The sequence below is a fragment of the Pteropus alecto genome, unplaced genomic scaffold, assembly GCF_000325575.1.
Source record: "Pteropus alecto unplaced genomic scaffold, ASM32557v1 scaffold88, whole genome shotgun sequence".
NCBI classification, from domain to species: domain Eukaryota; kingdom Metazoa; phylum Chordata; class Mammalia; order Chiroptera; family Pteropodidae; genus Pteropus; species Pteropus alecto.
Genome location: NW_006494611.1, coordinates 4,066,104 through 4,091,035, shown reverse-complemented (window position 1 = coordinate 4,091,035; position 24,932 = coordinate 4,066,104). Strand labels below are relative to the sequence as shown.

At 36.9% G+C, this 24,932-nt stretch overlaps 1 protein-coding gene across 5 annotated transcripts in view; it reads left to right on the top strand.

The window, feature by feature from the left end:
* Positions 1–24,932, top strand: part of IGF2BP2 (insulin like growth factor 2 mRNA binding protein 2) — a 149,826-nt gene that overhangs the window by 372 nt on the left and 124,522 nt on the right. For all 5 annotated transcript variants that reach the window (XM_025042242.1, XM_025042241.1, XM_025042240.1 and 2 more), the window contains exons 2-3: positions 438–445; positions 1,421–1,483. In XM_025042242.1, the coding sequence (XP_024898010.1) occupies positions 438–445; positions 1,421–1,483 (71 nt within the window). The remainder of the gene's footprint in view (positions 1–437; positions 446–1,420; positions 1,484–24,932) is intronic.

Sequence of the window (24,932 nt, the reverse complement as noted above, 5' to 3'; positions counted from 1 at the left end):
CCGCACGCTCACTTCCACGCAGCAGACCCTCAACTCTGACCGCCGGCCCGCTCCTGGGACGGCTCGCTCCCCTCCCCCCACAGCTCTGGTGTCACCCCTTGCCCTCCGAGACTCAGCCCTGAGGCGACCCCTGTGCCGCCCCGAGGGTTCCCAAGGCACCCTCGTTCCCCTGGTTTCCCGACCTGCTCTCCAGAGTTCCCCACCCCCATCCTTAGCCCCCGTCCCCCTCTTCTCTGACCTTACCGTCACCCCTTTTGTCAGGGACCCCCAAGTCCTGCATCTCCTGCTCGCTTGACCGGACCTTACCCCTTCCCGTGCCTCGTGCCCAGGACTTCTAGCCCTCCGGCGTCTTCGGAGCCGCAGTCTCCTTTAGAGCCCCCTCCCCACCTCACCCCGCGGTCCCCCACTTTCGGCACCCCCTCGGCTCCACTGTGATCACCCTCTCCGAGGTTTCGAGGCTCCCCGAACCCCAGCCCCCTGCACGACGGCACATCTTTCTCGGTCTTCTCCGGAACCTCAGTCCCCTCTCGCTCTTCTCTCAAGCGCTCCTATTTTTCTCTGAATTTTTTGTCCGATTTTATTGAGAAGAACTCGGGGCTGGGGGCTTTCCGCCGCCTGTCCCCCCGCCTCCCGCTCGGCCAGAAGCACCTTTTTACGAGGTGCCCTGTCTCAACTCGGTGGGGGCCCGGGCTGAGAACCGGGAAAGAGGAGACCGGGGGGCCCGCGAGCGCGCTGGAACCCAGACGGGAGACGGAGAGCGACACACACACGCGCGCGCGCGCACTCACCAACTCTCTCTCGCACACGCACCGCCCGGAGCCGCGCTCGCCCCCAGACCACGAGCCTGTGCCCCCCAGACCCGGCCCAGGCCGGAGCCCCTTCCCCACCAGCGCGCAGGGTGGGGGCGGGGCGGCGGCGAGGCCAAGGTGACACCCAGAAGCCGGCAGGGACTGTGCTCTCGCAGCAGCGGACCCCAGGGGGCTTCTGCGCGTCTTCTGGGGGCCACCGGGAAGAGAGGGCAGGGAGTGGGGCGCAGCGGAGGCTTCGGGACCCGGGTTAGCGGAATGGAGAGGTGGGGGACGAGAGAAGCGGTGCCGTGCCAGCCTTGCAGCTTGAGTTTCAAATGAGCTCATCCTTTCAAATTGGCGCCGCTCTTTATTAAATTTGTTTTTCCGGTAATGCCACCCACAGCTATACCTGGGGTCGGATCCGGGCCCGCACCCTTCCCACCTCGTCCCGAGACTCGGGGCGTTCATCTTTCTTCCCACTGGGAACCGAGTTTGCCCAGCTGGAGCAGGGTAGGAGACCCCTTGAGGGTGCCCGAAGGCGGAGCCGGAGCGTGTAGTTCTGTGCGTGCCCCTCCTAGACCCCCGTCGCTTTCATATGAGGAAGGTTCTGAGTGCTTTAATTTCTGTTTTAAAGGTAAAGTGGAATTGCATGGGAAAATCATGGAAGTTGATTACTCAGTCTCTAAAAAGCTCAGGTAAATATATTTTGCTTAGTTATTTTGTGATTGAGCTTACGTATAACTAAAAAATAGAGTTTAAAAAATGTGCTTTTGTAGTTTTAAAAAAAAGGCTTTTCTTTGTTTTCTTAGTGAAGATAACAGTTTAGGAAGTTACATATTTTTTTTTTTTACTTTCATTATATAAGGTGTTTACTGGTCTTGGAAAATATCTGGTGCCTTATTGGGGGTGGGGGAGTGTTGAACACTAGCTCTGTTAAATTCGCAGGGACGGTTTAACTTGTTTATCAAAAGTTGCCTTCCACCCCTATCCTGCACAATGGCAACAAATTCTTGTTAAGACTTCCTGTGAGATGTTAAGAGTAAATATTTACTGTGTCAGCTAAATTGCTTAACTAAACTTCGCGATTAATTAGTTTTCTTTTTTAGATATCTTAATGTTGAATAATAAAATTATTCAGTAAAGGGATCAGTATTTTGCATAGCACTCTAAAGAAGTGGGTTGTTTGGATTGGATGGCAGTTAAAAGGCAGACTTGTAGTCACTGAGACTGATTATTGCTTCTGAGCGTTTTGTTGTTGCTGTAGCTTTTACAATATGTTTGAGGCTAAACAAATATCACTGTGAAATCTATAGTTATATTTAAGTGCACTGTTGTTAATGAAGGAGTAAAAGGGTTTGTGGAGGTTAGATTTCTCCAGTGATTGGCTTACATGAGAAATATCTCTATGAGGAGAGAATGAAGGAGAACATCTTTTTGTAAAGTTTATTGTGGACTTTAAATATGGGCCCTTTATTACTCATTCTAGATTTTTTTCCTCCTATGTGTCGTAACTTAGTTTATATCCCCTTCACATACATTTCTTCACCATTAGTCACTAAGTAGCTGAATTAGAGAGACTCTTAAGTGAAATCTTTGATTTACCATCTTTATAATCTGTGATATTTAATAGTGTAACCACTTGAATTTTGCCAGGATTGAGTAGATTTTAAAACAAACTTCTAATTTTATGAAGACTTAGATATTTTGTTAAAGCGGTTTTTAAATTGTGTGCACATTTACAGATATCTTTCATCTTATGTAAGCAGCAGAATATCTTTTGTTTGCAAATAATTCTGTGGCATGACAGAAAACTACTTAATACCTTTAAAAAAAGAGGTAAAAGTTATGATTTGCAGTTTCGTGTGTAATATTAAGCCAGTTCTCTCTAGGAAAAGAGAATGTGTAACTGGGTTTTCAATTAAGTATTCTAAATTTGTATACTTTCTTTAAGATTTTTTTTTTTTGCTTGAGAAATCCATGTTGTAGCTTTCTGATATATTAAATATTTATTGTAAGTTTAAATTCCTTATCATAATCATACAACACCTGAAAATTTGAACATACCGAACAAGTTTTGAAAGAACCACCTAAAATATTTGATAGGCTATGTTTCTATAAATGCCTACTTCTATTGGCTATATAGCTGTCTTGAATCCTTTTGGGGGGTTATAATTAGTAAAAAAAATCACTACTCTTTTAACTTTGGTGAGTCGATATCTCATTTCATGTTGCAAAGTACATTATTTAATGTTGCAATATAAGTGAAATACTAGTTTATCTAAAGTTATTAACAAATATACTTTTTGACTTTTTTGTTTCAAAATGCAGGTTATTTGCTGTTACTGGAATGTCATTTAAATAATTTCGTGGTGTTTATATAAAAGTTTAGAATTAAAAGCATGTCTTAAATTTTTAGTATTAGTTAAATAAAGAATAATCTAAATTATTATAAGAGCCTTATTAGTACAGGATTTCTTTGAACATGTGGGTGATATGAAATACCTAGGAGGTAGATTAAAATGCGCTGTGTATGATTCACTACACTGAAGACGTCTGACATACCAGATGTATGCATAAGCTGCTGCTGTAGGGGGTTACATCATTTCTGATTGGATGGTTTTGATTTTTTTTTCCTTTCCTTTATTAGTTTAAAATGCAGAAATTAGTTACTTGTACTGCAGGCTAAAGGAGGGATAGCTAATGACTGATGTTGTGTGCTGAGCTCAGACTCCTGGGATGAAGCAGCTGTATGTTTTCATGTACAGGGAACTTCCACTGTGGTGGCTTTAAAAAAGGAGGGCACTGTGACATTTGAAACCAAAGCTTTTATGTTATAGGGTGACTATTTTGGTGTTCTTTTGTTGCATTTCCATGAAAATTAACAAGTTAGGAGTAAATTTGTCAGCACTAAGTCAGTTCTATATGTGGTTTTTGTGTTAGTTGAAGTGAAAATGTGCAGAAAACAATTCATTCTCATTGCTTGCTTACTTAAAAAAGTTCAGCAATTCAGTGCTCATTTTCTTTATATTGTTTTGATTTCTTTCTCTTCTCAAAATCAGCCAAACAGATTTTTTTAAGCTAATGATACTTTGGGAGGAGATGTTTTTATCTTATGAAATTATTGGCATGCCATTTGCTTACCAGTTAGATCTTTTGTTAAATATCATTCTGGCATCATTTTATATGTGTTATTTTAGTAACAGATTAGATACCATTATTTTCTCAGGTCACTCAAAAGTAGAAAACTTTTCTTTTTGCCATGTGTTTCATTTTTATTAAATGCAAATTATTGTAATGTAAACCATGTATGAACCATCTATTTCTTTTACTTTTTAAGTTGGTTTCAGGCTTCATTGAATGAAAATCTTTGGATCTTTTTTCTCTGTTAATATTTCTTGGTAGCATATATGAATCAAAGATTTCCTAAAGAGGAAAAACTTTGTAAGGGCTTTAAAATTCTGTTGAAAGTTGTGGAAATTTCCTTGATAGAAATATCATTTTTGATATTGATGAGATTGTTTGTGCATGGGTATACACACACACACACACACACACACACACGCACACACACACTATACACACATGCACATAACACATGTTGCAGTTAAGGCATATGCTAACCTGAATGTGCTTTGTAACTAAAGTTGAATGATTCTGTGAGAAACAAAACTTTGAAAAATGCAATTTCTGCCCACTTCTAGGAAGTAACTAAGTGGTGCTAGACATGCTTTCACTGAGATGGTGTGAATACTATGAGGTAGTGTAGGAAAAAGCTATGAATTTGTCTTTCATGACTTAAAAATTGGTAATTGTGTTCTCTCCAATGCAAATGAATTTGGTCTCCTATAGGAATGTTAAAGAAAACAGTATCTCAATTGTATTTTGCTTGTATGTACTACATTGTGTATAGTTGAATTAAATACCAAAAAAAAAAAAAAAAACCCACCCAACCTCAACCCCTCCCCTGCAACAAAGTCTTTTGCTGCATCAATTTTTTCATTTTGTAGTAACAGAAAAGACTTTATTAGGTTAAAATCATGTGGTAGCCTCCTATATCAAGAATTTTCTTGAATTGGAAATTAATGCCTGCATTTAATTATATAGATTCCATGTGTGGATATAACATATTAATATAAAATTTATATTTAGCTGTCAGGTTGCTTTTGATTTGGCTTTGAGTTGGACATTTAGTTTCCCCTTTTAAAAAAGACTAATAATTTTTTCATGTGGTTCTAGATAATGTCTGAGAATCACACATTTTTGTGACCTTTAAAAGATAAGTATTAGAATTAAAAGAGAAGCAATAAAGAAAAAAAAACTACTTGATAATTAAGGTGATAACATAGGTTTGAAATTGTACTTTATGTTTTTAAAAGACTGATCATTTGATGTTTTCACAGTACTTAGTTAAATATTTTCACAATATTTAGTTAAATATTGGAACCTTTGAAATCCACAAATCAAAATAGTTTTTATATACTGCTTGATTTTTCAATTCTCTAAATTTATATCAATTTTAAATTATATCGTAGAAGTTTATAAAAGTATTAAATGGCTGAGCACCTAAACATTAATTCTGAAAGGTGATTTGGTGTGTAATACATTTGACAAATTGTATATTTTTAAATGATACTGATTCCTTGTAATTATGTCTGAGTATAAGATAACCAGTAAAGGATGGTCTCAGAGTTTTGTCTTTTATTATGTTAACCCAAGATTACCGTTTATACAGAGAAGATGAGAGAAGATTAGCAATATTTGTACAATACCTTTCATACATAATGATCTAAAATACAGTATATTTTTCAAGAAGAAAAATTTTAAATGGACATTAAAAGATTTATAACTAATTGCATATCAAAATTAACATTACACTATTATTTTGAGTAAATGTTTTTATTTTATGGAGGTTGCTCTGCTTTTTAAAACAGAGGATGTAAATGGTGAAGTGTGCATAAAAGGATAGTAACTTGGGCACATTTATTAAAAGTAAAACTTTGAAAATCAGATTTCTATAGAACTATTTATATATATTTAATATTTTTCAACTTTGTAAATATTTGCTGTTTACTGCTGAATTACTCTTCCAAGGCTGCTAATGAAATCCTCAAAAGTAGATGAGCAATTGGTCAGAGTTTTTACGGGTTATTATTTGAGCTAAGTGTGTCATCTCTGTGATTCAGTGGGGTGTGTTCATGTGTGTTTTGTGGGGGACAGTAGTTTCAGACAGATGGTATCAAGAGGGAAGAGGAGGGAATCTTTAATTGAGCAACAATTGCTCTGGATTTCAGTCCTGAAAAGGAAAATGAAAAATCATTAGGTGTTTGATCTTTGTGGCAAAGAGAATCAAATACAATGATACTTGCCTTGGCTGATGCATAACTCTTGGAGGAGGTTAACCTTGTGGAAGCCAGGGCACGGGCACCTGTAGTGGCCTCTTCAGTGAGCATGCTGCTGGAAGGACAGAATCTATTCTTCCTTTTTGCTTGAATGTCCCCCTTTTATGGATAGAGTTAGCCAAGTGACTCTGTGAAGGCTTTGATGATCTATAATTCATTTTTTAAGTGTTAGAAAATTCAAAGTTTGAATATGCATTTTTATTTAGAAATTCTATAACGTGGAAGGTAATACATTATCTTGCAAAACAAAAATACTCTGAAGAAATAAATTGCATTAGAAGAAGCATAGTATTGAACTGAATTCTTTGGAAGCTGTTTAAAAGTTGAATTATATTTCAAAAATATTTTTTTAAAAGTCTATTTAAATACCACCAAAGTGTCTTCAGTGTTCTTTTCAGTGTTAAAGAAGAGAGTGCTGGGGCTTGACTCAACCAATTTTTTAAACCAGTTTTTTAAAGCTTTTAGTCAAAAGCATAATCTATCAAAAATTATTATTAACTTCTTAATTTGAAGGATGAGACAGTTCTGTTTAATAAAACATGCCCAATAATTTATAAGTCAAAGTTTTTCCTTTTTATAGTCAAATTCAAGTTCAAATTAGTTTGGGTAGTCATTCAAAACACTGTCATTGAAGAAAATATAATAGCAAATAAACAAGAAACACCTATCAGTTAACAGTCTTTCTTCTCATTTATCCCCATTAAATTTTTTAAAAAAATCTTTTACTTTATAATTCAACTTCATGTTTACAGACTTGTAATTTTCATTTGGTAACATGGACTGTATGGGTTCTATTTTGGGCAGTAAAATTGCAGAGTGCTCAGAGCATTATTTTTAAGGTTTTACTTTTCCTGTTTTGATCATAGACTTTAGTCTTGTCTTTCCATAAAATAGTGAAGAAAAATTATTTTTCTTACAGAAAAATTCAGATTCTGTTGCTTTGGCTTCCAAAGAAGGGGAGAGTTTAAAGTTTAATGGCGTATTGAGATGTAGAGTAAGTAAACCAGAGACAATGACTGCTTTTGCATTAATAGCAGACAAAGAAGTCAAAATGCTCACCAGATGTACATCATTCAATAGGTGTATGTCTCCTCTCCAAGCTTCTGGTTCTCACTAGATTATAAGTTTGCATTTTCGAGATATATATTGTTTATTTCTAGATTTCCTGATTATTTATCCGTTCTACAATTTATTTTTTAAACTACGAATAGAGTTCTCCCATTCAGTTTACTATTAATAACATTTCATAAAATAGGTATTTTAATAAGTCCAATAAATGAAAATTAAGAGTTTTGATGTATATTTTAGATTTTTTAGTATTTACTTGTATCATAAGAATTGTTATACCTAATGACCAGGAAAATATGTATGAGACTATTGCAATGAGAATGATATTTTCAGTTTTTATTATCATATAATTAATATGTGCCAGAGTGTGAGAATTTGCCTAAGAGGGAAGCTTGGATTTTTAATTTTTGTTTTAAATGTGATCAGGAAAATGTGATCAGAAAGGTTGTTTCATGATTCCACTTGTCGATGTATAAATAATATTAGTAGCATTATCTTAGGGAAATAGATGTATTTTTATGTATCTGCTGCTTATATTCATACAGTACTAATGATGTCATATCTTCTTCCACATATGATTTACATTTATTTCAAATAATAATTATGTGAAGAAGATAGGCCAATTAATATTGCCGCCATTTTTCAGATGAGGAAACTCAGTCTCAAATTATTTTAAATTTAAATTTTAATAATTTGCCTAAGGCCACATGGCCATTAAATAGTAAAGCGAGGGCTAGAACTCGGGTCATCAGAGTTTCAGTTCAGTGTGTTTCAACTACATTTACTTTTTAAATTAAAAATGTCACCTGAAAGTGTTACAAGGTTCAAAGGGTGCCGTTTACTAGTTATGGAAATATATGAAAATAGGTTTGTGAATAATCCTTTGCAATGATCTTATTCTTCCATCAGTCTGCATGATCTGTACTTCACTATAGTTTTCTAGAAAAAAATAATTAGAAACCGAGGTAATTTAAAAATTACCAGCAGCATTACCTCCTCCCATCACCAAGCTTGCCCTTAGACAGAAGTGGGGGTACACCTATGCAGGTTGGACTTTGTTGTTTTTGCATTACTTTTTTCAGGGTTGCATTCCATGTATTATGAAGTAGTGCATTGCCAAGAAAGACATTTCTTTCACCATCTGAGCCACACGAATCACACAGGTAGCCTTGGAAAATGAAAGTGCCATGTGGTAAATGATTAGGGTGGGTTCTTCACAGGTTTCAGCCAACCCATTGCTGGAGGACAGATTGTTTTTGGTTTGTTTTTTTGGTAGCTTCCAGGCCTTTCCCCAGATTTGGTGTCTCTCTTTCTGCTTCATTCTCTGTATGGAATATAGCTTTTTTCCTCTCCTGTGGAGATGGAATGAGTACTAATAGGATAGCATCCATAAAGTTTTCTCAGAGTTCTTCATTAATGATATGATCACTCAAAAACATAGTAAATAACTAAGCATGTGAAGTACAGTCCATCTCCCCTTAATTGTAAACCTTTTCTGCATTTATCCTCTTGTATGCTTTAACTTTTGTGTGCTATCGTATTTATGGTGGTCGTGGTGGGAGGGAGAAAGGAATTATCAAGGAAAAAAATGGGTGAAAGGTGATTATTTCCAACTCCCTAAGCATTTCTTTTAAGTTAGTATAGTTCAGAGTGGGGTAGTGCATGTTCCATGGATTTCTGACTCAGAAGATGGGGAAAAAGAATAAAGATTAATACTGAGTAGCTGATGTGCTGAGCACTGGACTAGGCCTCCTCTGTTGTCTTATTTTATCCTCACAATAGCCAGGAGAGATCTGCATTTCATCCCTTTTACAGATAGGACTGTAAAACGTCAGACTCCAAAGCTACTTCTCCTTCCACCTGATCAAACCTACTTCAGAGAAGCGGTGGCTGTTTTACCCTTGCTGTCCATCTAATTCGAATTAGTAACAGCACCCTAGCAATAAAGTAGGAAGTTTGATAATGTGTACACAGGTTGGTTATAGAGTAACTATGTATATTTTCCCCCAACTCAGAATGAGATAAAATTTACACATATACTACAGATATGCAGAGGAAGATACGGAACTTAAATTTAGTATATTTTAAATTTAGTGTAATAGAAAGACAACTAAAAGTGTTATTCATAATTTGAAGAAACTTTCTTGAAGAAATCTTATATTAGAAGCATTGGTAATTATATACAGATAAAAATATGTTTTTAAAAATCATTGTGGTTGAAAAGTGTAAAAACCATACGTGTGCAATGTGGGAGGAGGGTCTGTATTCACGCTTTTGGCCCAGATATATTTTTAAATCCTGGGGGGAAAAAAAAAACCTGAGGCTTTTTTGTTTAGTACCTAGAATGTTGCACAAAGTTTAGCATGCTTTCATTTTTATCTGTATTTAAAAAATACGTATGCTTTGAAAAAGAAAAATAAAGAATTCTTGCAAATTACCTTTTATAAAGCGGTTCATCTTATTAACATCAGAAAATTTGAAACCTTTTTGACACATGAAAAAAATCAGTGATAGCATAGGGAGTAGAAAGATTTATATGTTCTTTTTGACACACTACTTAAGCTTATGCATTTGTGGCTGTCTTTTTTTTTTTTTTTTTTTTTAGCAAATAGGACTTAAGATACAATGATACTACCAATGAAATGAGATGTATAAGAGTTTTGCTTCTAGGTATGGAGATGGTGCTTCTTCAATAAGAACATAATTTTATGAAATTCATTATGAGATAAAAAAATAATGGCTTTTCTCAGTCAAGAACCTCTAATAGAGCTTACAATATTATCAGAAAAGACATTCTTATCACCACGTTATATTTTCTCTTTACTCTTTCTTTTTGAAAAACAAAGCAAAAAGTATGTAATTGAATGGTGATTCTGTGGACAGGTTAACCTCAAACCACTTTATGAAATAGAGGATATTTTGAAAAGCTCATGAAAGGACAGGCTGTATAGTTTTTTGTATCACAAGGAGACCTTTTATTTTAGTCCCTTCTGATCTTTGTGATTTTAACAATGCATATTTGAAAAGTGGACGTTTTTCTTTATTATCGTGTGGGTAAGGTTTTGGAGTAAGATGTTTGTGCATCTTTATTTGGTCAGAGATAGATGATAAAACAGTTTAAACACTGAAAAAAATGCAGTTTAGCTCCTCCAATTAGAAAAGAAAAGGAAAGAAAAAAAAGGAAAGAAAGAAAAAATGGAGGAAGGAAGGAAAATGGAAGGACGAAAGAAGGAAGAGAGGGAAGAAAAAGGGAAAAGGAAAAGGAGGGGAGAAAGGAGGTAGATGGCCACAGAAGCTTAGGTGACTGACTGAACTTTGTCATGTAGCTAGTACATTCTCTATACTTTCAGAGCATGTGGATATACTGGTACTCACTGATGATGTACAGAAGACAGTAAGTGATTGCAATGGTGGCAGCAGGACTGGGAGTCTCACACAAGTAGTTCTTTTCTTTGATGTCTAAAAACTCTAGGAGTGTGTGGCTGGCCTGCCCCCACAAAAGGCTTTGCATTTCTTTCTTTGAGGCCCAGCACTGGCCACTTCCTCTGTCTCTGTCTCTCTGTCTCTGTCTCTCTCTGTTTTTCTCTCTGTCTCTCTCATTCTCCTTCTGCTTTGCATTTACGTGGGGATGGTGGGGCAGGGCTGTAAGGTGCCTGGTGTGCAGGCCAGCCTCGACCCTGTGCCCCCTTGCTGGCTGAGCTTGGGGAAGCCGAGAGGCTTGTGTGTGCTTGCTCAATGTGTTGGAATGTATGGGTTCTGTGGCATACACTTACTCGGAATGGTGCAGCAGACACATGCTCCTCAGTGGTTATGGGGTCAAACATCTTAGGCTTTTGTGAGTGGTCGAAGACTTGGGAAGGATTTTAGCCAGTGCTGAAAGTTCACCTTCCTCACTGCTCCCCCCCCGCCCACCCCCCACAGTACAGTTGTATTTATTCTTTGTAAAGGGAAAACAAATCTTTTTTTTTTTAAACCATCGAAAGATAGAAAACAAAATTGTGGGTGCATAAATAATCTGGCCTTTTTCCTAGATCCAGCTGTATACTTTTTTCTTTCCTTTTCAAGCTGATAGTGATGTCTTCAAATCATGGACACTGAATTTGTAAACTAACCTTTTTAAAACTCCCTTCATGTTGCTTCTAAAGATTATGATGAAATTGAGGATCTTTAGAAAACAAGTTTTAGGCTCAGATATTTAAAAATGTAGGACTAAGTCTCCCTTTTAAGGAATAAAGAACAAACTACTATTTGATTCATATTCTTTAAATTCCTTAGTTACTTGATATTTTTAAAAATCTACATTTTTTAATTAATTTTTTCTTCACAAAAGATTTGAGATGACAAAGGTGCTGGGATTTATTTGAAATGAAAACAGGGATTTAAGTTTATGAAGTAAGTTTAAAACAGATTTTGTTTTAAGGGTTATAAAAGACTGGGAACAAGTGGTTGGTTTTATATAATTCTTTATACATCGTAAGAGGTTTGCCAGGGAAGAGTTAGCTCTTTGGTTAATTGATTTTTGTATTAATGGATTTGCTATATGTGTCTACTTCAGTAATGATTTCAAAACAATAATAATTTTTTGATATTAAAAATGACTTGTGGCTTTAGTTCACATATAACAATTATGGTCAAGGTGCTGATATCTGCCTTGAAAATTTCCATGCCAAAGTTATATCTTTTATTCCTCATGGCAATACTTTTAACAGTATATTCCACAGAGCCCTAGGATTCTGAGGAGATGCCAAATTTATGGGAAAAGAGGGTAGACATATGTACACCGGGGATCCTGGCTTCTTACGTACGTTACAGTCAGAAGACAGCTGCATTCATTGCTACTTTATATATTGGAGTTTGGTCTAGAATTTGGGATTTGCTGCTTTAAAAAACAATTTGAAAGTACCAGGCCTATAGTAAGTAATTCTAGGCCTTGAGTCCATCCCTTGATCAGGCATTTGAGCAGATACAAAGGTCTTTCTTGAGGAAAGTTTAGACCCTGCCTTTTGTTACTTCTGAATCTACTTCCTGTGGAATGGCCTTCCATCTCCTGCCGCTTTCGCTTTAGTAACAAATGTTTGCTTTGCCAACTGCATGCCAGACTACTAAATCTATAGATTTTTCTTCAATCAGCAGCACAGAATGTTTGCCCTTCAGGAACTTTCCAAGGAATGAACTTCTTGGCCAATGATTATACTCTAGCTTTTGGCAGAGTCATTAGACTCAACTGACTTTGAAGAGTGATGGATCTGGTGACAGGGGACCCACTCATTCATCGAGTACAAATTTTTGCTTCAGGAGGTCTAAGCAGGTTGGCCTTCCTATCCCTTCTTTCAGCAGAGCAGCCCTACTTTTATCCATTATATATGATGGGGTTCTGTGATTACTGGGGTGGTCTTCAAAATATTTTCCACCAGTTGAAATAGATGCTCAACAAATCAGAAGGGACATGAGCCGTTTTACTCTAACACACACTTCAGTATCAGTCCTGCATGCATCATGCTTGTTCAAAAACAGGATTTTACTTAAAAAAAAAAAATATCTATATATACGCGTATATATAGATGTATAATTCTCTTAGTGATTTCTTAAGCTGTGGCCAAGGACTTTTGGGGGCAGTCCTAAAAGTCCTTGGACTTTGGCTTCTGTGTTGTTTAGAAGCCTGTTGGGTGGTTCTGATGCCCAGAGAGGAGACTCCCCTCTTAGCTTCACTCCATGTTTCTATGCTCCATTACTCTAGCTTTCTGCAGACTGGTCTTCAAATATTGATGGTTTCATATTGTGCACCCAAGTTGTATAGCAAGACTGTTATAAGAGACCACCATATATTTACAGGGGTCCACACTCAGATGCCTGCAGATTACATAAGTGGTGGCAAGGGGTAGGGAGATTCTATGTTCTATGGTGTTTAGAATGGGTAGCTGTTAGCTCCAGCCAACTGTTGCCACATGGAAATGTAGGGTCAATGTTCCCAAATCTGATTTTCCAAGAGAAGCCATAAGTTAGAGTTCTTAAGTTAAATATTGGCAGTAAGTCAAAAAAATTTTAGGGACGCTGCGAGGGTCAAAGAAGATAGCCATGGGTTGAATCTGGCCTGTAGGTTGCCAGTTTGCAGTCTCTGTCACAGGAAAATCTGCATCATCTACAAAATATTGTTGAAGACACTCTCTATTATGTTTAGTATCTACTACCCTTCAGACTTTTCTGTGAACAAGAGGGAAAAGTCCTTCTCTTGATAAACTGGATAAACTAGTATATCTCTTATCTAATGATGATATAGCTGTTTGGAAGCTCAGAATTAAAATTAGATTTCAGTGGCAGCAACCATCGTTAGTCTCGTTTTCTTGAATAATTATTTTCTTCATTATAAAGTGCCCTATAGTTTCATCTTTATGTAATGATTCTGTTATATTGTTTCTGTTATATTAAGCCATCTAGTTTTTTTTAAAATATAGAATGTACATATGCTGAATATGTGACAGTCTTATAAATTTATATGTCGAGTATTTCATAATATGTGTTCATGAGAAAAAATAAGCCTCTATTTTCACGTAAGTGGAGGAACATGTTTCCACATCAATCTGAATTACACCTTCTCCATTTAAACACTGGGCCAACGTTAGATACTCTTTTAAACCATTTTTCTAAGAAAATATAATTCTTGTATGTCTAGCAAACATTTTTTAAAATAAGAACTTGACTTCTGCTTGTAAATCAATGTCTGATACAAGGCAGGTACTTTTAAAAGCATAAAGAGCACTTGGTAGTAAACAAGTGGTGAAAAATTGCTTTTAAAATATGTTTGAAAAGTGTTTTGGTTACTGTTGTCTTTTCTTATATTAATTTGAGGAAATTGAAGGCCGTATGGATTCTACTTCTTGGCCTTGGGTTCAGTAAATACTCATTAAGGCCAAACTAAATGAAAACTTTGAATTGCTCATTTCCCGTTTGCCCCGAGAATACTCGCGGGCAGCTGCCCGCTTGCAGCTGCAGCATTTACCCTGAGGTAACTTGCAGGTGACAGTACTAACTTTACCCCCAAAGTTTGCCGTGAAATATCTCGCTTTTATTATTATGTTCTCATTGCTCTAGTATATCAATCATTTTGGAAACAAATGACATCGTGTTATTTATAGCATTCTGTTTTTAGTAGTGGTATTTCCATTAACAAAATATTGTAATTCTTGATGGCCGAAAATGTGAAATCCTAGAAAACATAGCATTCCTGTGCGTGATGTTAAAAAAATGCTGGCAATGAGCTGCACTTTTTTTTTCCTAAATGGGAAAAGGGTTCAAAACAAAACAAAACAAAAATTTACTCTGACAGCTGGCATTAGCATTTTTAAAATGTATCTTTTGGTTCTGTACTTACATGCAAGATGAAATAGTTCATTAATAATTGCTATAATGGTGAAGTAAAGCACATGTCTTGCAGCATGTAGGTTAACAAGTCATCTGTGGTAAAGCATGATAGAGTACATACAGGAGTGTAGGAACTCAGGATTTCATCTGACTCCCCTCATTTCGATGGATCTAAATGGTCATCAGTTAGCCAACCCAAAATAGCCAACCTAATTTTTTGGACTGGTCTTTTAAAAATTAAAAAATTTCAAGTTCCATGAGATCTGGCTCTTGTTTTTTTTATTTCCATGTGGCACCTCGAGTGTCTTTAATAGTGGAAAAAGCTCCTCATTAAATATTTTTGGGTGAATTAATTAAAATTTGAGCCATAATAAGACATCATTAATAATTTTTTATTTCTCTCTTTTTCTCTTCTTTATTTTCAGACGAGGTGGGAGTGTGAATAGCAGTTTAAAGATGTTGCTTTTTTGTAAATGGCCTTTGTGGAATAAAACCTTCATGGGCGTTTTAGGTATGAAGGCTCTTTAAAACCTCAGGTGAGCTGCAAAGAGCAGTTGCTCAGGGCTGCTAAACAAGTATTGGAAAGCAGATATTCAAATTTGGTGGAAGCAGAATAGGTTTTACAAACCAGTCTTTTTTTAAAAAATAAAGTGAGGATAGGTTAATGTTAGTATTATTAGGTTCAGTATGATTACATGAAAATATGATTTCCTCTCTAGGTATTTCTCTCTCTCTAACCCAAATTACATTAAAAATCTGCTGGGAATCACAGGAGAAAATCTACTTGAAAAAACAAAAACAGAAATCTTATTGCAGGATAATAGGTGGATACAAGAATCAAACTTAAGGTATGCTTTCATATAGTAAATCAAATATGATCAGTTTAAGCAGACAGCATTGAAAGTTATTGTTAAAAAAAAAGGCAAGTGCAAAAATGATAGGATTTACTAGTGGATAATTTATAACCAAGGAAGTGACTCATCTAAAATGTTCATTACAAAGCAAGATGCTGTTAACTGCTTCGTATTAGTAATCTATTGCTGCATACAAATTACCCCAAATTTAGCAATTTAAAAGAACAAACATTTATTATCGCACACATTTTCTGAGGGTTAGGAATGTGGCAGCAGTTTAGCTGGATCGTTCAGGCTCAACATCTTTAATGAAATTGCATTCAAGTTGCCAACTGGGGCTGCAGTCATATGAAGGCTCAGCTGGGGCTAGAAGGTCTGCTGCCGGGCTCACTCACGTGGTTTTTGGTAGGCCTCACTTTCTCTCTGGCTGACTCAGTTCCTCACAACATGGGCTTCTCCATAGGTCTTCTCCCAGCATGATGGCAGGCTTCCCTGAGTGAGTAATCTATGAGAGCATGACCCCAGACTGCCTTTTATGACCTAGTCACCGAGTTGAACATCATCACTTTTGCCTTATTTTGTTCATTAGACATGAGACACTAGTCTAGTCCATACTCAGTGGGAAGGAAAGGATTAGTCAAAAGGTGAATGACTACCAGGAGGGTGGAACTCATTGGGAGCCATCTAGGGTTTAATTAAGTCAGTCAGGCAAAGTCAGCAAATCAAAGCCAGACTTGGCTGATTTGGGGCTTATACTGAACAGGATAATCCCTTATATTAATATTTATAATTAGCTCTCTTGGAGTAAAACTAGAATTCCTTTTAAAACAACAGTAATAACAATTACAGGTTACTGAATCCTTTTATAGTACTTATTTAATTTTCATAACACCTCGTAGGGTGAGGAAGACAGATCCTAGTCGCCTCATTTCACAGATTAGGGAACTGAGGCCCAGGTTGTTCAAAGTCCTTAACATTCAACTTGTATTGTTTCTTTTTCTTTTTCACACTTTCTGTTTTTTCCCTTGAAGAATAATTTCAATTACTTTTGCAAAACACGATTTACTTTTTCCTTTTCAGCCTTTTCTGAAAGAGCTGATTTGTTAATGCCTAATTGAAAAGTTTAAAGTTTAAAACACTGTTCTTGTAAAGTTTAAAACATTTTTCTTGTAATATCAATAAAGATGCTTGTCACTTTTCTGCCAGTAGCAAAAAGTCCTTTTTGCTATTTTTGTAATTGGGTGAGGTCTGATTTCTCCAAAATTGTGCCATACTGTGGTTAGCTATGGTCTACAAGAGGAAAATATATTTACTCTTCTTTAAAATCATTAGTTTTCTAAGAAATATGCTATTTGCTATACCAAATCTGAGTAAATCTTCCTCAGGCAAAATGCAGTGGTCACTTTGATATCAAGACAGATAAGTTTTCTCTCCTATTAAAATGCAAAACATCAGGCTCTCAGACCTTTGATACCTACCTTAATCATACATTTACTTCTTGAAGAAGCGTTTTGTATTGTTTTTGATGTTAGGCATGTCCACGTGGACATTGAATGATACATTTTGTATGCGCATTTTGCCAAACTCATGCAAACCTCTCAACTTTGCCTGTAGAATGTCCTAAGTACTTTGACTTCAGTCAAATACAGTATTTTAATAGTCCTATGTTTAAATTTTTATCTTGGGGCTTACTGGCAATATGTATTCCCATAATCCATTTAACCTTTTCTGTTAAAAGATCCTGATAACATGATAGTCAGGTGAAGTGAAAAGTTTTTTGGTCGCTTTCTTATGAATGTGTAAACTGAGGCTTATAGAATGTTAGAGTCAGTTAGTATCTGCTCTTTCAGAAAGATAAGTGCTTTTTATGTTTTTAAAAAAATACTAGGGGTAAATATAATATTAAATTTTCTACACAGTTTATATATTCTAGTCCTACAGAGTATATCCCGAATTATCCTTTTCCCACCTCTCTCCATTTTTGTATGGTTTGATTAGATTGTTGTTTAAAATTTTGATGTATTTTTTTCATAAAATAATCAAATGATTATACTTTATTCTCTTGAGTAGTTTAAATTTATCTTTTATGATCTTGTTAATACTTATTCCTTTGTTGAATAAGCACCTTCCCCCCTTTTTAAAGAAAAAGTATAGTAAATTCCTGTTCTGTTCTGTTACAGTTAGAATTAATGATATTTCACCATTCAGTGAGCTATAATCTTGATTCATTTTAGGTTTCCAATGCCCTCGAGATGCAAATAGTCAATATCTGGGTACCATCCTATTATGGAAGAATTTAGGATGATGCCTTCATAACTTTCACATGACAAAAAGTGGTTACAAACTCATCCATTCAAAGTAGAGAGTTCATTTCAAATCATTGTAATCCAGTATTACTTAACTGACAGAAAATGAAGGCAACTTTGGTCAGAATAATCACAGCATAGTAAAATGGAAATATCACTTCTTGGTGAAACGTTTACCAAGAAGAATCTAATAACTAATAGTACTTTAATTGGCGAGTGTTTTAGTTTTTTGATCATTTGACATTTGATTCTGTACTACTCTTTAAAAGTAAATGTATTTTAGTTGTAGAAGAAGTGATTGTGGATAACTTCTAAGATTGAGCCTAGCAAACTATGTTTGTCAGAAATTAGCATGATAACTTCCAATATCCAACTATTGAGAATAAGAAGCTGCCTGTGTGCTGTGTTCTAGTGGGAGGCACAGAGCCTGCAGTCTGCTAACCTCTACTACATTGGCACTCAAGAGAGTACTTATAGCATTTAACTTTCTACATTTATTTTAGTTCTTCTAAAATGTATTTGTAGGTGTTCTCATCTTGAGAAGAGCTTTGAATTCCGGATATCTTCTCTGTCAGAGGCCTTTAGAGACCTAAGCTTCATTGGTAGTGCTTCTGTCTGGTCGGTGGGTGTGTAAGAGGGATTCTGTACTAGTCGGTGATATCACATTTGGGTTTTGAAATTAATTGCTTGCTAGCTCTCAGTTACCTAAGCTGAATCAACTGCTGAATGTCAAATAATGTCCAAATAATTTAAGAAACGTTTTTGAGACTCAGTAAGGAACTCAACAAGTTATTTCAATTCGGAAGAGAGTTACTTGAGCACCTACTACAGGTTAGCCCAGTGTAGGGTACAGAAGGAGCCAGCTCTCAGTCCTTGCATTAAGGAACAAGGTTCCAAGGAGTCTCCTCTTACTCATTCTAAATCTACAAAACTGAACCATGGAGGAACTGCTGCTTTTCACCCTTTTCGTTCCAACACCAGCTTAATATGTTCCCATATTTTTGGTTAGTCAAGAACACTTCTTAAACGCCTGTGGTGTATAAAGAAATGCAGTTGCTATTTAGAGAGGAAAAGCCTGGTAGTCTGAATCTGATCTCCCTCTCTATCTTTGTACACTCGTGGGGTGCATTCAATTTAACTTCCATATTACATTTTTTTATCACTTACTCCCAGGTATTCCACAATACCTATATGTGAGACGTTGGACTAATTATTGTAAAAAGTTCAAAGGTGGGTAAACCACAGAACCTGCCTTCAACCTGAAAGTAAAATTCACCAGTAGTTCCTGATCATTCCTGTAATGCCTGGGGACAAGGTCCAGAGGCGCCCTTGTGGGACAGGGAGTATACTGTACTGGTATTGTAAAATTCATTGTGGACAGTGGAAAAATGGCAGTTGTGTGATCCCCTTGAAGATCCTGCTAAAAGACTGCCTCCTGTGTAAAGCTTCCACCAAGTCCTTCTGAAACACAGCCCCTGCCCCCTGGAGTTCTCACTGTTACCTCAGCTGTGTCTGGCCCCATAGTTACTTGTGTGTCCCGTAGCCCTGTCTGGTAGTCTGTTCACTGTTCTGGAAAGGGAAGAATGACTTACTCGTGGTATGTATGTGCCCAGCCATCACATGGAAGGTGCTTACTAATGACTGAATTGTATCATATCTGCTTTTATCCTGGCTTAAATGTGATTCTCAGGGAATGATGCATTCTGATAAACTAAGTTACCTGTGCTAGTGAATGGTTAAGCAGAAAATCCTTTTTCTTTGGCCCACACTGTTGAAAAGCAAAAAATCTTAGACGACTCCTTATGGAAGCATGATCTAATATATTTATAATAAAATTAATTTAGAATAACTATTAATATTCCACTAGAGAAAGTATAGGGTTGTGATTCTCAGTGTGGCCCTGGGCCATCAACATCACCTGGCAATTTGTTAGAAATGCAGATTTTTTTTATCCCATCTTAGACTTACCGAATCAGAAATTCCTAGCTGGGACCCAACAATCTGTGTTTAAACAAGGCCTTTAGGTGATTCTGATGCACTTTCAAGTTTAAGAGCCAATGGTATATGGCAACTGTTCTGAACCCTGGATATACATAATAATTGTTTGGGGAGCTTTTAGAAATACATAGTACCTGAGCCCACCCCCAGAAATTCTGATTTAGTTGGTCTGGGGTGAGGCCTGGCTATTTTTTAAGTGCCCCAATGTGTACCGATGTTTAGCCAGAGTTGACAACCGCTGATGTAGTGGGTAGAATAGGAATTTGAGACTTACCCCACAGTATCCTCTGGGGCTTGCTTTAAAAAAATAAAAATGTTTCTTTCTCCTAAAAGTTGGATAAAGAAAAACTTGCATTTATATTTTACTTAATCAGTAAGCATGCACTTATTGAGCAAGCACTTTCCACTTTTCATGGCATTGCATTAATAAAAACTCTCCCATAAAAGTAGATGTTTGAAAGCCAGTGGTGTTTCTCAGAGGAACTATGTCATATTTGGGTGTTATATTTGAGGCAAAGCCTTGGCATCAAATAAATCATAGATGGGACCAATAATGTGTCATAAAATCAACAATAACAATAATTATAAATCTCTGCAGTCATTTAAAATAATAAAATTATGCTCTGAGCCCAATAAAAATCATGATAAATGTAATGCACAACCTAATACCTCCCCCAGGGGTCTTAGTGCTGTAGAAAAATGCATGTGGTCATAGGAAACACAGTTTCCTGAATCTATTATGTAATAAGTATTAATTAACACTGTTTGCACTCTTAGAATTTGGAAAGATTTGGATAATTTAATTCTCTAAAAATGTCCAAGGAACACTTGAATGGATGTCTTTTTCCCAGGAGGCTGCCTGGGAGTAAGCCTGGAGATGCATGGAAACCCTGGGACCCAGTCAGTGTCCACTGCTGTTGGAGGTGGTGATAATGTGGGTGTTTCTATTCCAGAAAAGCATTTTTTAATGAAATGACTTATCTAGGGTTTCTACTCTTGGATTTAGTTTCTTCAAAATTCTGCCTATCTGCAGAAATAAAGGTAAGAGAAAAAATTATATGATTTGTACACTTTACTCTTGACTGAAAAGCCATAAATTTTAGAATCATGAGGACCTGCTTTTTAAGAGAGGAACTTCATATATTCTCTTTGGGGTGGCCAGGTTGGCACAGACTTGTGAGAGTGTAGGCAAATGATATAGCGGAGGAAACCCTGGACTTGGGGCCGGAAGACCCAGTCCAACCTGGCTGTGCTCCTTACGACCCTGCATGGCTCTCAGCAGGACACTTCTCTGAGCTCTCATCTCCTTTCCTACAAGGTGAGCATGAAGACACCTAATACAATTGTAAGAATCGAATAGGTTAATATAGATAATTGTACTCAGCATGGGAAGCGTTCCATAAAAGTTATTTTAAGTAGCTGAAATAATGATTGGTAAAACATACATGAGGAATTCTGTCTGTAGCTTCTCCTTCTTGGCCCTGGAGCAGAAAGCCTGCTTCATGGTGGATGCTGAGGGAAACTGGGGAGGGAGTGTTTCTCACCCTGCAAATCCTTCCTAGGAAAGAGAATAGTGGCTGCAGTCTGGGCTGTTAGGAATGGCCCTAGAATGGCTGGGGTTTAGAGTGTGTTGTTGGTGTCTTACCTGTAGCCAGGTCTGCATTTTGACTCCGAATGCATTGTCAGTTAGGGATCTTGGTGACCATATGTTGCTCAGTAACTGAAGTGTTGTTTGGACCAAACTATCATAGCGAACTTTTCTTGGCAGGTATGCCCTGTTGATACTGAGCTAGGTGTGCATGTGATAGTTTATATCAACTGCTATAAAAGAACCACAGGTCACAGTGACTCAGATTATGCAGGTAATATACTCTAGAAATTCTAAAGCCTTTAGCAAATAAATGTACTACTAGAGAAAATTATTGCTGATTATATTAAATTAGTCTCAGTGATTTATTTTTCCCCTAGCTCAAGAGTTCTTCTCATTTCCCCTGGAACTCCTGTCTCAAGAACACACTAAGTTCTTTAACTAGAAATAGTTCTTTAAGCTCTAGTATGCTTGGTAATTCAAACAGAAATAAAGGAAAATAAAAAATGATTAAGGAACATAGTAATCTTCTAAGTAAGTTTTTCCATAGAGTCATAGAACCCACAGAACCCCTAGACTTTAGGGATTATCTAGACCATTCTCTCTTCCCTGTGGAAATCGCTCTCAGAGAGGTCAAGAAGCTAGTCTGATGCTATACTGGACATTAATACAAAGTCATCCTCCTCACTGTCATTGTTATGCTTTTTCCTCTACCTCACACAGCCTCTAAAAGATTTCTTATAAAATTTGTTGTTTTTAAGTAAAACTAAGTTTAGGAATAAAACATTCAGTATTTTTCATTTCCTTAAGGAATTCACCAACTAGAATGATTTAGTCTCTTCTTTGTCTCTTTTGAGACACATTTCAAAATAGCACTGATATACTGTATGATCCAGCAATTTCACATCTGGGTATATACCCAAAATAATTGAAAGCAGGCAGTCGAACAGATACTTGTACACTGATGTTCATAGCAACACTATTCACAGTAATCAAAAAGTGGAAGCAACTCAGGTGTCCATAGATGGATGAATGGATAAACAATAGTGGTATATTCATACAGTGAAATATTATTCACCATTAAAAATATTCATACAATGAAATAGTGGTATATTCATACAATGAAATATTATTCACCATTAAAAATATTCATACAATAAAATACCATTAAAAACATTCATACATCGTTAAAAAGGAAGGAAATTCTGAAACATGCTACAACGTGGGTGAATCTTGAAAGCTATGTTAAATGAAATAAGCCAGTCACAAAATGACAAACATTATATGATTCTACTTATATGGGGCACATAAAATAGTCAAATTTATAGAGACAAAGTAGACTGGTAGTTGCCAGGGGCTGGGAGTTATTGTTTAATAGGTACAGAGTTTCAGTTTGGGAAGATGAAAAGTTCTGGAGGTGGATGGTGGCGATGCATACATAATAATGTGGCTCTACTTAATACTACTGAACTATATACTTAATGATTAAAGTGGTAAGTTTTATATTATGTATATTTTTATAATTAAAAAGTTAAGTAAAAAAGAGGTGACCTCCAAATAAAGTCAAAACTTAAAAAGGAAAACAAATAGGAGGGGTACTCTGGCTGTTCACTAATACGAATGAGGTGGTAAAGTCTGATGGAAGGAATGCTGGCCTGGGCTCTAATTCCGTTTCTGTCATTAAGGAGCTCTGAGACCCACCCACCTGGCCGTTAGTTTCCTCATCAGTAAAGTGGTGCATCTCCAACCTTCTTGCCTGCTCTAGAATTCTGTGAGCCTACAAGCCTTTAGTGAAGAAATACTTGTTTAGGAACAACTGCCTGTTTGAAGATAAGGAGCCAGGCGCACCTGCAGTATGAAGGCAGACCGGTTCTCCAGAATGTGTTCTGACCTACCCTTGTCTGGGGCATGTTTGAAACTACAGTAAGCATTTTAATCTGTCCATCTTGCTTGCTGCTCTTTATGCTGGACTGGAACTCCACAGCGCTGTCAGATTCCAGAGCTGTATTTTAGGGTCCTGAACTGGCTTTGACACCAGACCCAGAGACGGGCTACTTCTCACAGTGCTTATGACTGAGCAATTGTGGCATCAGAAATCATCTTTATCACTGTCTCGAAGATGAGACTGTTCCCTCCAAGTTGTTTATATTTTCAGTATTCCATGGAAAAGGTTCTCTTTTGCCTGAGTTATATATAAAAGTTATTTCTTTTTTTTGACTTTGGAGTAGGTAGTTTGGTATCAGTTAATTCTTCCCCTTTTCACAAATAGGCTCTTGTTTGCAGAGTTTTGCTTTTATTTTATCAGCCTGTCCACTGATTGACAGGCTGAAGCTTACGTTTAACACACTCTGAGTGCCATGTGTAGGCAGTGTGCCAGTACATTGTGTGAGAGTGGGTATAGACAGCCTGGAGTGAAAAACAGAGGCCATTGACTGGGCTAGTTGCTTTATATGGATGGGCTAGTTGCCCATCTCTCAATAGCCCTACGAAGCAAGTGGTGGTAACTTCTCTAATTCAAGAAGGCAGTAATATAATCACTAGCTGACCTGGTTTGTATCCCCCATCCCCCTGCTCCTCAGTGCTAAAATTTAAACAATTTTGTGACTATTGAGCCATATTTGGGATAACCATGACCAAAGAGTCGAATAATTCCTCTTTGCCCTATGTGTTGGGACAATAGAATATTCTAGCTGGGATAGAGGACGAAGAGCTGTGGGCTGCTTATGAGAGGGTCTAATGTTGTTCCGGAACTATCATGGGAGTCTAATGCTACTAGTTCTTTGTAGGTCTATTTATGGTGTCTTTTAGGAATGCTTATGGTGTGACCAGATACTCTCCTCATTTTGTTTGCACCTGTGTATTTCTAAGTGATAGTGGCTTTTACTCAATCTATTTTTAACTTCTAACTCTTACGGAATAGGACTTGGAGACTATCTTCCATTCTTATTCCACTCATTAGCCACTCAGACTTTAACAAGTCAATCAATAGAAAGAATAGTACTTGATATTACTAATTAAGGGTGGGTCCCCTTTCTCTGTCCCTTTCCCTCTATATTCCTGAGGCTAATGTGGTATCTGACACATAATTGGTGTTCCATGTGTGAATGGCTGGATAGATGAAAGAGCTTGCAGTTTTTAAGAGAATCTTTGTTTTTACCTTTAGTACCATCTATGTTAAATGAATACATATGCAATCTCCTTTTTTACTTTTGGTAATTGAGAAAGGCAGATACTCAGTTCCAAAATTAGACTGTTCTACATTGACCATATTCGGAGAGGGGTCATAATTTGATGTTATCTGAAACCAGTAGTTATCAGTTTTTAAACAAGATTTTGCTATAATTTGATGAGTGATTTGTCTATGTTCATATATTCAAGCAGGTGGCAGTAAGAGCAATATCTTCAGTAAGGTGGAATTCGGTTTAGGAAGATGCATCTGAATTTAATGAGGTTCAGAATGAAAGATGAAGCTACGCCTGTCTTCAAATACTTGAATGATCCATATCTTATGTAGGAATATCACACCGTCCCCCATCTTTCCTTCTCATATTTTCCCATCTTAGGAGAGCCCC